General features: G+C 55.2%; 6 protein-coding genes across 6 annotated transcripts in view; 3 read left to right on the plus strand and 3 right to left on the minus strand.

Moving 5' to 3' along the window:
* PTSG_12059 (uncharacterized protein) overlaps nt 1–2,537 on the minus strand; it is a 6,571-nt gene extending 4,034 nt beyond the window's left edge. The window contains exons 1-7 of the mRNA XM_004995368.1: nt 2,502–2,537; nt 2,117–2,204; nt 1,729–1,835; nt 1,057–1,138; nt 813–863; nt 529–634; nt 193–263 (exon numbers count right to left, since the gene is read on the minus strand). Of these exons, the coding sequence (XP_004995425.1) occupies nt 193–263; nt 529–634; nt 813–863; nt 1,057–1,138; nt 1,729–1,835; nt 2,117–2,173 (474 nt within the window). The 5' untranslated portion in view covers nt 2,174–2,204; nt 2,502–2,537. The remainder of the gene's footprint in view (nt 1–192; nt 264–528; nt 635–812; nt 864–1,056; nt 1,139–1,728; nt 1,836–2,116; nt 2,205–2,501) is intronic.
* Nucleotides 2,538–5,181: 2,644 nt separating this feature from the next.
* PTSG_12060 (uncharacterized protein) lies at nt 5,182–6,534 on the plus strand. The gene is made up of 5 exons (XM_004995369.1): nt 5,182–5,435; nt 5,629–5,709; nt 5,851–5,929; nt 6,099–6,121; nt 6,307–6,534. The coding sequence occupies exons 1-5, from the start codon at nt 5,241–5,243 to the stop codon at nt 6,415–6,417; spliced, it is 489 nt and encodes a 162-aa protein (XP_004995426.1). The 5' UTR covers nt 5,182–5,240; the 3' UTR covers nt 6,418–6,534.
* PTSG_12061 (uncharacterized protein) lies at nt 6,530–8,826 on the plus strand. Its single transcript, XM_004995370.1, has 3 exons — nt 6,530–7,693; nt 7,902–7,985; nt 8,288–8,826. The coding sequence occupies exons 1-3, from the start codon at nt 6,569–6,571 to the stop codon at nt 8,525–8,527; spliced, it is 1,449 nt and encodes a 482-aa protein (XP_004995427.1). The 5' UTR covers nt 6,530–6,568; the 3' UTR covers nt 8,528–8,826.
* PTSG_12062 (uncharacterized protein) lies at nt 8,815–10,164 on the plus strand. The gene is made up of 2 exons (XM_004995371.1): nt 8,815–9,377; nt 9,657–10,164. Exons 1-2 carry the CDS (start codon nt 8,872–8,874, stop codon nt 9,994–9,996), a joined length of 846 nt encoding a protein of 281 aa, XP_004995428.1. The 5' UTR covers nt 8,815–8,871; the 3' UTR covers nt 9,997–10,164.
* On the minus strand, nt 10,155–12,312 carry PTSG_03703 (uncharacterized protein). The gene is made up of 6 exons (XM_004995372.1): nt 12,270–12,312; nt 11,846–11,956; nt 11,500–11,596; nt 11,263–11,334; nt 10,959–11,063; nt 10,155–10,679 (listed from the first exon to the last, which is right to left on the minus strand). Exons 1-6 carry the CDS (start codon nt 12,278–12,280, stop codon nt 10,602–10,604), a joined length of 474 nt encoding a protein of 157 aa, XP_004995429.1. The 5' UTR covers nt 12,281–12,312; the 3' UTR covers nt 10,155–10,601.
* A 162-nt stretch (nt 12,313–12,474) lies between these two features.
* The window catches only part of PTSG_03704 (uncharacterized protein), a 2,916-nt gene continuing 1,578 nt past the window's right edge, over nt 12,475–13,812 (minus strand). The window contains exons 5-7 of the mRNA XM_004995373.1: nt 13,540–13,724; nt 13,148–13,277; nt 12,475–12,927 (exon numbers count right to left, since the gene is read on the minus strand). Of these exons, the coding sequence (XP_004995430.1) occupies nt 12,643–12,927; nt 13,148–13,277; nt 13,540–13,724 (600 nt within the window). The 3' untranslated portion in view covers nt 12,475–12,642. The remainder of the gene's footprint in view (nt 12,928–13,147; nt 13,278–13,539; nt 13,725–13,812) is intronic.

Genomic DNA, 13,812 nt, shown 5'->3' on the forward strand with positions numbered 1-13,812 from the left:
TTTTTCGGTGGTTTCACACCAATGTTTCTCTCACCATAGTATAGAAGCGCACATGCACACACACACACACACACACGCACACGCACGCACACACACACACACACACACACGCACACACACACGCACACACACACACAAAACATCATCCATCACAGCATTGCGACTGTTGTTGTTGCCGTGTGTCACACGCACCAGGGATCCTGACTGCACGCGGCCGCGAGCAAACGTGAGGCCGTCGTGTGTGTCCTCAGCACCAACGGCGCCTGCAGCGGCGGTGGCAAGTGACAGCGTGAGGAGAGGGGATGAGGGGGAGGAGCAGGAGCAAGACACGAAGGGGACACACGAGGCAAGGGGAAGCAACCCCCGCCCCAGCACACGCACACACACACACACACACACACACACACACACACACACACACACACACACACACACACACACACGCACACACATGCACACACATGCACACACATGCACGTACACACATCACATTGCATCACACAAGAGGCATCAGCGGTGGCAGCCGACCAATCTCTGTGACGTTTTCCTCAAGCTGCTTCGTCGCTGCGGCGTCGGGCTGATCGCCGTCCTTGACGGGGCCAGCCTGGATGTTCATCGCATGGAACAGCGACGACTGCACAGGTGGTGTGCGTGTGCGTGCGTTGTGTGTGTGTGTGTGTGTGTGTGTGTGTGTGTGTGTGTGTGTGTGTGTGTGTGTTCGGGGGGAGTGTTGTGTGAGAGGGTGGCATTGTGCTTGCGTGTCACAAAGTCGTGTGCGCAATGGGGTCAGCGACAGGGCACGTTTGGCCTACCCTCTGTTTGTGGACGCCCTTCAGTCCCATGGAGGGCAAGGATCGCACGCGCTGCGAAAGATACAAAGGCGGACGAAAAAAAAAAAGCGACGTAGGTGCACGTCGGTGCATGCATGTGTACGTGAGTCTATGTAAGCGTGTGCGCGAGAATATGCGCGTGTGCGTCGGCTTCAGTGATGACTTTGAGGTTCAGACACAGCGAAAGCAGATGCACACGGATACACAGGCGCATGCGCAAGCTCACCGCGAGCGTGTTGCCGCGAAGCAGGCCTGTCACCGCATCCTCGTACTCCTTGTTGAGCTGATCATACTGCATCCGCAGGCGTCTAGCGTGTCGTGCACCATCCACAACAACGGCAAGTAATGAGCAAAGCAATAGGCAGCATATAGACAAAGCAGGGTAAGGAGTTGCTGTTTAAGTTGTTGTTGTTGTTGTTGTTGTTGTTGTTGTTTGTTGTTGTTGTTTGCTGTTGCTGCTGCTGTTGTTGTTGTCTAAGTTGTTGTTGTCTAAGTTGTTGTTGACTAAGTTGTTGTTGTTTGCTGTTGTTGTTGTCTAAGTTGTTGTTGACTAAGTTGTTGTTGTTTGCTGTTGTTGTTGTCTAAGTTGTTGTTGTCTAAGTTGTTTGCTGTTGTTGTTGTTGTTGTTGTTGGAGTTGTTGTTGTTGTTGTTGTTGTTGTTGTTGTTGTTGTTGTTGTTGTCGTTGTTGTTTGTGCTTGTGCTTGTGCTTGTGCTTGGTGTCCCTGATGCTGTTGCTGCTGTTGCTGCTGTTGTTGAAGTTGTTGTTTGCTGTTGCTGCTGCGGCTGCTGCTGTTGTTGTTGTCGTCGTCGTAGCCATTGTTGTTGTTATGTTTGAGCAGCGCAGGTAATCGCCGATGCAGAAGCAGAAGGCTGCCCTTGGCGACAGCATAAACGTACGAGTTGGCGAGGCGCCTGAGACCAGAAAGGGTGCCATGTTGGCCGCTGAGCTCATGGTGCATGACCTCCAGCTTGCGGTCTTCAGCTGCCAGCAGCTTTTGCGTCACCTGCAAGGGCAGCGTGTGAGTACTCATGTGCATGTGTGTGCATGTGTGTGCGTGTGTGTATGTATGTGTGTGCGTGTGTGTATGTGCGTGTGTGTTGTTGTTGTCCTCAGTCGATACACCCATTCTCAGGCTCTGTCTCTGTCTCTGTCTCTGCGTCCCTTTCTCCCCCAGCCCCCACCTCCATTCTCTCTCTCTCTCTCTGACTGTCTCTCCTATCTCTCCCAGTGTGCTTTTGTGGCTGTGCTGTTGGCAACCAGAGCAGCCCAACAATTGAAACGAACCTCAAGCTGAACGCCAAACCATAGTTTGGCATTCTCGTCCATGTTTGGCGTACTCATAGCTGTTGGATCCTTGCGCTTCTCGGTCAGTCTGCACAGAGAAGCAAAGGAGAGATGAGCTCATCAACGACAACCCTAAAGCCTTTCCTTCCACCTCCTCTCTTCCCTCTCTCTTTCTCTCTTTCTCTCTGTCTCTTTTCTCCGTGGCTCTTCAAGCCACAGCAGCAGCGTCGAGGCACAACACAACACAACACAACACAACACGACACAACACAACACAACACAACACACCACAACACAACACAACACAACACAACACAACAAGCACGGCAGAGGCAGGCATCCCTCTCAACAACCACCCAGCCAACCGCTTGCAGCCAGCACTCACTTCCTTCTTCTTCTTGGTGGTTGTGTTGTTTGTGTTGTGGGCCAACAAGATTGCTCAAATTGCACAAAGTCGGCACACCAACATCTGAGTCAGCAATTTTTGTGCCGTGCAGAATCAGCACGCCCCACAAACAACAACAGCGACGACGAAGCAACTACCACGCCGCATCATCTCTGCCAGGTGATGATGATGTGGTTGCATGGTGTGGTTGGCTGTATGGGGGGAGGCGAAGGGGGGAGCGGAGAAGTCGAAGGCAAGTGAAGGGGGAAGGGATGATCGTGTCGGCTCACATCGTACGTTGCCATTAATTCAACACCACCAACCCTCACATCACCACAACGCTAACCCATCAATCAACCAATCACACACACACACACACACACACACACACACACACACACACACACACACACACACACACACACACACACACACACACACACACACACACACACACACACACACACACACACGCACATTGAATAGATTATCGCATCGCTGCAAACACAAAAGGGAGAGGAGCCACAATGGTGAGGCGAGACGCATCAGCAAGCTCGGCCAAGTCTGTGCCATGGAGGTTATCCCGGTGTCTGGCAATTGCATTGGCAGTGGCTGTGTGCCTGCTCGCAGCCAGTGCAAGTGCAGCGGACAACACAACCACCACCACCACAACAACAACCACCACAACTACAACGCTTCCAGTTCAAGCAGGGAATGACACCACCACAACCACTACCACAACCACGACGACAGCGCCAGCAGCTACAACAACCACCACCACAACAACCACAACCACAACCACCACCACCACAACCACCACAACAACCACAACCACAACCACCACCACCACAACAACAACAACAACAACAACAACAACAACCACAACCACAACCACAACAACCACAACAACTACCACAACAACTACCACAACTACCACAACAACCACCACAACGGTTTTCACCACGACTACAACCACGACAACACTTCCTCCAACAACAACAGCTTCGACATCCTCTGTCGCAGCTGAGTCCACCACAACAGCGACAAGCACGGCCGGCAGCCCCATGTCGACCTCAACCGTGAGTACCAGCACCAGCACGAGCAGCACGAGCAGCGGGCAGACTGGGTCGTCCACGCTGTCGTCCTCCAAAATTGCCCGCGCTGCCGTGGGCGGCCTGTTTTTCTTCGGCGCCATTGCTGCGTGCATTGTGTGCGGCGGCTATGCTGGGTACAAGTGGCGCGAGGAGGAAGCGCGGGAGCACCGGGAGAATGCGCCCAAGGAGTACGTGTTCGCCGTCAACCCTGCTGGCCCACAGCACGCGGGCGACGATGACAATGGTGATGGCGACGATGGTGCGGAGACGACAGGCGAAGGCACTGGCGAACCGTTCGCTGAATTGGACGGGGAGGTGCTTGGCCCCGGCGACGAGGAAGCAGCGCGTGCCATGACCGGCGACGAGGCGGATGCCGATTTCGACGTCAACGCCATTGAGGAGCTGGCAATGAAGCAGCTCAAGAGCTCGCGGGAGAAGGGGGCGGCCGGTGTCAGCGGCGATGGCGGCGATGAAGGCGACGACGACGACAGACAGTCATTCCACAGCAGCCATAGCGGCAGCCGGCACAGTAGCCGCTCTGTTTCAAGGAGGTCGAGCACATCATCACACAGCAGCAGTGACGGTGGTGATGGTGGCGATGGCGGCAACGCGGGCGATGGTGCAACGCACAAAGGCAGTGTTGGCAATGGCACAGCAACCACAGTGCCGAAGGAGCAGGGCGGGCAGCGTGCACAAGGCGAAGTAGGAGAGGATATGCCCTTGCCTGGCTCGAGCGAGACCAGCACCCAGGAGACGGGGTTCCGTGCACGGACAGAGTCCATGGCGTGATGTGATATCCTCACCTTTGCACATACCGTAGGCCGTGTGTGTTTGTGTAGTTTTGTGTGTGTGTGTGTGTGTGTACGTGATAATTTTTTTTTTGTGTTTGTGAACGCGTGTTTATGTGATGTGAATATATGGCCTGTGGCTTCGGTGTTGTTGTGTCATGTTGCTTTCTCTGGAGGGATGATGATCCTCCAGTTGTCCGCACGTGCATGCATTGCCCTCGTTGTTTCGCATGTTGAATTGTTTGCCCTTGTTCTTTGCCCTTGGTTTGATCACCGCACCACTGTTTGCACCATGTCTTTTTGTTTTGTCTCATTCGCGCTTGCATATGCATGCATGTGTACATGTGTGTGTACATGTATGTATCAGAGTGTATCAGCGTGTGAACGTTGAAGAGAGAGTGTGTGCGTGTGTGTGCGTGTAAGAGAGAGAGTGTGTATCAGTGCGTGTTTCATTCTGCCTTGTTCTTGTCAAATCATGACGACATTCAGCCATGGAATGTGGAGAGTTGTTGTACTGTATTCGAGTGTATTCAGTGTGCGTGGCTGTGGCTGCATGCGCACGCATCTTCTCTCTCCCCCTCCCCCCATGTGACCTCGCTTCGCACCACCTTGTTCTTGTTCCAGCTGCTCAAACAAACAACAAACAACCCCACCAAGCGAAGCAAACAAGCAAGCGAGCATATCAATCAAGCAAGCAAGTCCGCAAGAGAAGGAAGCCACACTCGCACACACACACACACACACACACGCACACACACGCTGTCGATAAGCCATGAATGATATAGCCAATTTTCGTACCAGTCCTGTGTGTGGTTTGGCGGGAACGCGTTTGAGCGGATGGATATGAGCGGAGGAGGATGCAGCGCGAGTTGGAGGAGCATGTGTTGCAGTTGATCTGCAAGGAGGTGGCGGTCGGCCATGAGCCACGCCAGCAGCAACAACAACAGCAACCGCAGCAGTCACAGCAACACCAGTCACAGCAACACCAGTCACAGCAGCAGCGAGAGTTGTCCTCAGAAATGCTGGCAGCGTTGCACAGCGTCTTTCCTCAAGTGCGCGTGGTTTTGACGTTGCAGTTGCCAGCTTCCTTGCTTGCTGCCACGCGCTTGAGTTGTGTGACTGGCTTTGAGTTTCCTGCTCTTGAACACAAATCACTCTGGGTCCTTCGTCACACATGACTCACGTCTTGCCTCACATGCGTGTCTCACATCGTTCCCCCTGTGTGTCTGTGCAACATGAGTGTAGAACGCTCTGGCTGCGCTGGACATTCTCGATCGCAGAGCCGTTACGGAGATCACTTGCCCTGCTGGCCGGGTCGCCCATCAAGTGTGTTGGATGAAAGTGCTGCAGTGTGTGTGTGTGTGTGTGTCTGTGTGTGTGTGTGTGTGTGCTTGCGTGTGTGTATGCATACGCACATGTGTGCACCGCAACCAATCGAGCACGTCTCCATTTGTGTGGGTGCTGTAGGTGGCTGGCAAAGGAGGTCGAGTGTACTTCACGCTTGTGGATCAAGGCTTTTGCGAATGTGCAGCATACGAATACACTGGTACAGTTTGGTTGTGCTTGCACATTTGTGCTTGTTGACTGTGGCGTGGTGGCTGCTGTTTGTTTGTTTGACTTGACCTGCTGACCCGTTTCTCCATCGCCCATCTAACTGCATGCTGGCTTCTGTTTGCATGCATGGATGGTTGTGTGCATCCCATTGCACTGTTCAGTCCTCAGGAACGAAGTGAGCATGGTAAGAAACGAGTGTGCGAAGTACACGTGTGTGTGTGTGTGATTGCGTGAGAGAGAGAGAGAGAGTGTGTGTGTGTGTGTACCTCAGAGCCATACCAGTTGCCCCCCCTCTCTCCTTTCCATCTCCTTCCCATCCCCCGCTCTCATTCCCCTCATCCCTGCACCCTTCCCCCCTCTTTTTCTTAGTGCAAGCATGTGCTTGCTGTGAGGCTGGCAAGAGCGACCAACCTCCTGCAGCACGAGAGGATATCCGACGCAGCCTTTGCTGCCCGCATGAACCCCAGCGCGCCGCCATAACAGTGGCTTCTTGCTCCTGACCTCGTCTCTGCTTTCTCAACAAACGTTTGATTCACTCTTCTCTTTCTGATCGATTGTCTTCCCGCCGCCATAAACGACCATCGCCGTCGTCACGACACAAATCCGCACCAAAACCAAACGAACAACGGCGATGATGCAGCACGTGTTGAGGAGGGCTGTGAGCGTGCGGCATGCTGGGGCCGTTGCGCGAGTGTGGCCGGGGCAAGGGATGGTCGATGCCAGGCTGTTGCGCACGAGTGCTGGGCTGCAGCGAAGGCGGCGAGCACCACGCCCTGCCATCCCTGAGGAGCTGATGAAGGAGGCCAGCGAGGAAGACGCGCACATGCGCCAGCTGCAGCAACTGCAGCAACTGCAGCAACTGCGCCAGGAGGACGACGGTAGCGCAGACCAACTGCTGCAAGGCCTGCAGAGCATGGGAAGCATGAGCGAGGAGGAGAGGCAAGAGGTGGCCGCAGAACTGCAGCGCATGTCCCCGGAGGAACGCGCATACCTGCAGCTGTCCATGGAGCAGATGGAGCACTACTTCAAGGTCGCGGAGCAAGTAAACCAGTCGCGCGATGCAGAGCGGGAGCAACAGCTCAGAGCAAAACAGAGCCGGGGGAGGAGGCGCCATGCACAGCCCGACAGCGATCGGGGCGCTGATGAGCATGGCGCCGCTAGTGACAGGGTTGCAAGCAGCGCTGGTGTTGGCGACAGCGGCGACACTGCCAACGATGTGACAGGCAGATGGAACCCCACGGGGGCAAACGCAGCATCTGCGCCTGCGCCTGCGCCTGTGCCTTCCAAGCACGTGACCGTGCTCGACCCTCCAGGCATGCACGACTCTGTGAGGTTAGAGGTGCCCGACATGGTGCCCAACGGCGTTGTGCCTCCACCAATGGACATTGACTCGGCAGATGAGCTGGGTCATTCTGCCAAGCACGCGCGCAAGAGGAGACGCTCAGCACACATGGACGATGATGATGAGGACGAGGACGAGGATGACGATGACGAAGGCGAAGGTGGACACGATATGGAGGATTTGCTGCAGTCGGATGGGCGCCGTGGTGGCAGTGGCACAGACGAGGTGCCTGTGACAGAGGTGGTCTTCTCACTGGGAAAGCCACGCCACCAGCGGCGCACAAAGGATGAGCGGTGGGAAGGCAGTGCGAGGTACAGGCGTGTCACCGATGCCATCGGCACTGCCATTGAGGCAGCCATCTACCGGCATCACCTGGACCCACTCCTTGTCAAGGCCAACATCACCATCTACGATGTACGTCGCGTTGTGTGTTTGTGTGTGTGTGTGTATGGGTGTGTGTGCGTGTGTGCTGCATGTGTGCGTGTGTTGGAATATGTGTGTATGTGTGTGCGCGTGTGTGCTGCCCTTTCATCCCCCTCTCTCCTCCTTTTCATCATCATCGTCGACCCCGTGTGTCTCATGATGCACTGTCGTTGCTTTGCTGTCCCTCGATTGCTGTCAGGTTCACGTGAAGCGAAGCTTCCGCAAGGCCACTGTGTATTGGACAGCCACCTTTTCAGAAGACCCAGAGCTGCAAGCCGAGCAGGTGCGTTTGTTCACTTGTGTTTGAATGTGTGTGTGTGTGTGTGTGTGTGTGTGTGTGTGTGTGTGTGTGTGCGTGTGTGTGTGCGTGTGTGTGTGCGTGTGTGTGTGTGTGTGTGTGTGTGTGTGTGTGTGTGTGTGTGTGTGTGTGTGTGTGTGTGTGTGTGTGTGTGTGTGTGCGTGCGTGGAATAGTGTTTGGATGGCTCCAGCTGTGCTTTTATCATCAATACACACAAATACTCACACACACACACACACACACACACACACACACGCACGCACAACCACAACATGTGTGAACGCAGGAGGCTGCGATTGCGGAGGTGTTTGTGGCGCGCACGCGCGAGTTGCGGCGCATGATTGCGGGGTCACTGCCGTTGAAGCACACGCCTGCGCTTGAGTTCAAACGCAGCATGGTAGACGAGGAGGAGGCACGCCTGGAGGCACTGCTGCGGGAAGGTCTGGGCCGCCCGCCAAAGCCCGTGCACATTGCCTTGCAAGAGGCGCAGCAGCACGCAGCCAACTTGCGCACGCCAACGTCGTGAGGAGATCACACGCACTGTGCGTTAGTGTTGTACATACCTTGCGCGTGCTTGTGCTTGGGAGTTCATTAGCACCACAGCTCCTCAATCTGTCTCTCTCTCTCTCTCGCTCTCTCACTCACTCTCTCTCACTCTCTCTCTCTCGCTCTCTCTCTTTGTCTCTCTCTACCTCTGTCACATTACTCGTTGGCCCGCGATGAGCCGGCAGCGCGTCATACACAACAGCCAATGTCAGTCAGCATGTCAGCGCACCAATGACGAGCACACGCAACCAGCCAGCAAACAATGGTGGCGCCATTCATTCAAGCACTCCACTGAACTTTTGCACACACGCGCTTTCAACAACGATGATGACGAGGGCGACTGTTTTGTTGGTGGCCGTGGTTGTGGTCGTTGGGTGGATGGGGGATGTGGTTGAGGCGGCCTCCCAGACGGACCTCGCTGGCGCGCAGGGCAACGCATGGACGGCGTGCACGCACCTGCGCGTGTATGGGCTCAACTTTGACCAAGGCCTGGCACGGTTCCTGGCATACTCCAATCCCCAGGTCAAGTCTGTGCTTGAGTTTGGCTGTGGGTTGGGCTTGTACCTGGACTACGTCTGCCGTCGGAGCAACGCCACAAAGGTCATTGGCATCGAGCCGGAGGCCATGACCTTTGAGAACTCTGTGTTCTCGCGCGTCAACGACACGTCCTTGTGCCCGGCGCAGGCGGCCGTGAATGTGCTCCACGCGTCCGAAGCTGAGCTGGCTGCGCTTGGGCTCATGAGCAAGTTTGACCTCGTGTACTCCATCGAAGTGCTGGAGCACATCCCGCGAGAGTTTCACGACAAGATGGCAGACTTCCTCGTTTCCAGGTAGGTGTGTGTGTGTTGTGTGTGTTGTGTGTAAGCGTGCGTTGTGTGTGTGTGTGTGTGTTGTGTGTGTGTGTGTGTGTTGTGTGTGTGTGTGTGTGTGCGTGCGTGTGTGTGTGTGTGTGTGTGCGTGTCTGCGTGTCACTGTATGCGTGTGCGCGGCCGATCAACACCAAAGCACGCTTGCCCTTGTATGCACGCTTGCCCTTATATGCACGTCTGGTTTGCACTTATGATGCTCGCGCATGATGCTCACAAACAAAACGATGCTTGCATGCGCAGGGTGGACAAGCTGTTGGTGTTCTCCGCTGCCCGACCAAACCAGGAAGGCTGGGGCCACATTGCCGAGCGCCCGACAGAGGAGTGGATCGAGGAGTTCACGTCGAGGGGGCTCGTGTACCTGTGGCGCGTGACGGAGCTTGTGCGCCGCGTGTGCGACAAGCGCAACGTCAACCACAAGCGCAACATCCTGGTGTTTGCGCGACCGGGCACGTTCTTCGCCGACGACAACAGCAGCGTCTTCTCCCGCCAAATCCTGCTCTCAAACCCAGATGATCAGCCAGCTGTCATGTGGCCCGAGCTCCAGGCCATGAGCACAAAGGTCTGCGGTGCCCCCGCATGAGGTGGCTGTGTGCGTGTTGTCAACGCTTTGCTTCTTGGTATTGTTACATGACGTCGTATCACATACATGCATGACCTTCGTATCTCCACTTCCTGTACCCAAGGCCTCTTCAGCCCACTCCACACACACACACACACACACACACACACACACACACACACCCTCTTATTCCTCTCGCCCTTTGTGTACACACGACCATCTTTGGGTAAGTGTTGCTGGTACCGTAAATGGTGGTGCACAACACAGAGCAAGAGCCAATCCCCCAGGGCATTGGAACCACATTAGCCACAGCGTGGGGGAGGGCGAGACAAACAGCAAGGAGCGGAGGGGAAGAGGAGACAAGACAAGTACCAAAGACCAACAGCAAACGCATGCACACACAGACACGCACATGCTCATGCGAACGAGCTGCGCCTGACCGTGTCACTCACGCCACATTCACGCACGTTTACACCACACAAAACAACTAGCCGTTTGAGCGGCACTAATCATATCACACAACATTGAGACAACAGACGTGGGACGAGAGGTTTTGGGTGGACGTGCAGCGTACAGCATCACGAAAAGGAACAAAGACTGCGAAGCGTATGAGGGACAGAGTGAGTCTAGTCCCACTTGCCGGCCTCAATCTCGTCCTGGAAGCGGCGCTTCCATTCGGGCTTGGTGGCAAGAACCTCATCAACCTACCATGTGTGCGTATGTGTATGTGTGTGTGTGTGTGTGTGTGTGTGTGTGTGTGTGTGTGTGTGTTGTTGTTGTTTGGGGAGGGGCAGCATGGTGGGTGAGCATTGTGGCGGATCTGATGTTGTGGTCGCACGTCATAACGCGAGGTACATGCAAAGATGACATCATCAACACCGGCACTGCCGCTGTCTCTGCGCACACACGCACGGCCACACACGGACACATAACACACAAACACACACACACACATAACACACGCAAACACACATAACACGCACCGTGACTTGGTCGAGGGGCTTCTCGGCCTTGAGGGCAGCCAGCTGCTGCTCAAGCTCAGCAATCTTCTGCTCGGCAGCCTTGGCAACCTCCTTGGAACGAGCAATCTGTATTCATTCGTAGACCGTGGGTGGAAGTTGGCTGGGGTGAGCATGACGGCCGCCCAGCACCACCCATATGTGTTGTTCCAATGACACACACGCACACGCACACACACACACGCACACACGCACACACACACACACCAGCAAACGTCCGCCTCACTGACTCAACGCAACCCCCCGCACCCCAGGTTAACGCACGCACCGCAGCCTTCTCGTCAGCGGCAATGGTGGCACTCGACGAGTCTTCCGGGTATGTGAACTTCAGGGACTCATACTGTCAATGGTGGAGGTGTTGTGTCCCAAAGTGAATCAGCAGAGCAAAAGGGACAAGGGCGGCGCTGATGGGTGGGTGGATATGGATGGATGCACAAGGCATAATTGAAGAGGCAGCCCGTAATGCATGCGTGCGTGATGTGATGTTGTGGGTGAGCGAGCCCACCTGCTTGCGGAGGTCCTTGACGTAGTTGGGGTATGTGATGAGGTTGTTGTACTTCTCCCAGTCGACGGCTGGAGGCTGCTCAGGCACACGCGCCAGACTGTGTTCAGCCAGCAAGTCGGCAAGAGCGAGCGCATGCACGCGTGAAGGGGCAGTGCGTTGGGGAACACGAAGCCAGGTCAAATACAAAAGCCGAGAGACAGTGTGTATGTGTGTGTGCATGTGTGTGTGTGCATGTGCATGTATGTGTGTGCATGTGCGTGCGTGCGTGTGTGTGCGTGTCATTCCTCTTCAACGGGTGTCATTCCTCTTCACATCCACTCACAATGACCCGCACTCATACGCTTACCCGGCCTTGACGTTGGTGTACTTCTCCTGGATGAGGTTGACCTCGGGAGCGTTGAAGGCAGGCAGTCGCGCCGCAATCTGCGACCACTGGATGACCTTCTTGCCAACTTGCCTGCACCGACAACCAACAGCGCAAGCGTTGCAACGCCAAAGAAAGACATAAGAGACAGTGCACTGGAAACGCACGCAACCAACGCGGGGAGGGAGCACCACACAGCCACAGACACACACAACGATACACACACAGCCAGACACAGACACAGACACAGACACAGACACAGACAACACACAGACACACACAGACACACACACACAGACACAGACACAGACACACGCACACAGACACACACACACACAGCCACACACACACGGATACGAGGTGCTTCCCAGCGCATCATCATCTCATCGCTTCTTGCTTGTCTTGCCTGTTTGCCATCTTGAGCAGGTGTTGTTGCACTGAGGAGACAAAAAGCAAAATTGTAGGTTTCGTGCTATCCACCACACCACACCACCGTTTTTTGTCCTGTCGTGAAACCACTGCACTGCCGCCACTCGATTTGTTTGCTTTTTCCCTTCTTCCACCTTTGCCCCTTCTTCCCCGCTCTCTTGTTGTGCCGCGAATGACAATGGTGACGTGTGATGTTGTGATAGTCGTTACAGGGAGCGAGGCAGACAGCCCAAGCAGGCTACGCGAGAGCACAAGCGAAGAAGAAAGGGGAAAAATGGCTGGCGAGAGGAGAAGAGAGACGGGGGACAACAGGCAAGCCAAGGAAACGGCCCCAACAATGGTTTGGTTGCCTAGGGCTGGAAGGCGTACTTGTCCACCTTGTCCTTACGGGCGGCGAGCTGACCGTTCTTCTTCAGGAACTGGTAGTGCTCAACCAGCATGTCTGTGAGCGGCGCTGCCTTGTACTCGAGGCCGTTGTTGCGCGCCCACTGCTTCACAATCGGCACAAGCAGGCGGTACTTGTAGCGGGGGAGCGTGGGGAAGAGATGGTGCTCCAGCTGGTACTGCATGCCGCCAAACAGATACTCGGTGATCCAATCCGGGCACTCGATGTTCTTCGTGCACACAAACTGGTTCTGATGGGGAGATGGATGTTGCTCACAGAGCGTGTGTGTGAGCGCGTGGGGCGAGCGCGAGGTGTGGGTTGAGGGTGCGAGCATGTGCGTGAGAGGGTGTGAGAAAGTGCGAGAACAGCATACAGTTGGTACAGGAGGGAGAAAAACAAACAAACAAACAAACAAACAAACAAGTGCACTAGCAAGGGAAATGACGCCAACAACGAAAACAGCAACGAACCTCGGCAAAGGAAGTGATGCGGCCCGTGACAATCTCCTCAGTCTCGTGCGACAGCGTCACAACAAGGGCAACGAGGAAGCCGCCAAAGAGGACGGAGCCAAGAGAGACGTACCACGGCATCATGGCCAGCCTATGCGTGCGCAGTGTGGGTTTGGGAGATACATCAGGTTCGTGGAGGAGGGGGGTGAACTGATACACCTGCACAACAATACAAGAAGCAACACGACGAAAGTGCGTTGGTCGTTCAACCAAGAACGGCCGCACACGCACACACACACACACACACACACACACTCGCACACACACAACACGAGCACTAACACTAACACACAAACAACGAACACACACACACACACACAATACACACAACACTAACACAAACACACACACACCAGACGTAGCCTGGGAGCTGGGAGAAGAGGAAGGTGTTCCAGTCACGGCGGTTGAGGGACCACAGGAGGGACTGCCAGCGCCAGGACACGTAAATGAGGCAGTAGAGCAGCGGGAAGTAGTAGTGCTGGTACTTGCGGAGGTGGTGGTCCACGGCCTTGATCGGCGCCCACAGGAAGAGCACCGGCTGCACAGGCAAACACGAAACGGAACCAGCCCCCAGGAGCGGCGGTCACGGGTGAGTGGCACAGCACGAGAGGCAGGTGAACAACAGA

This window comes from Salpingoeca rosetta (genome assembly GCF_000188695.1).
Source record: "Salpingoeca rosetta unplaced genomic scaffold supercont1.8, whole genome shotgun sequence".
NCBI classification, from domain to species: domain Eukaryota; class Choanoflagellata; order Craspedida; family Salpingoecidae; genus Salpingoeca; species Salpingoeca rosetta.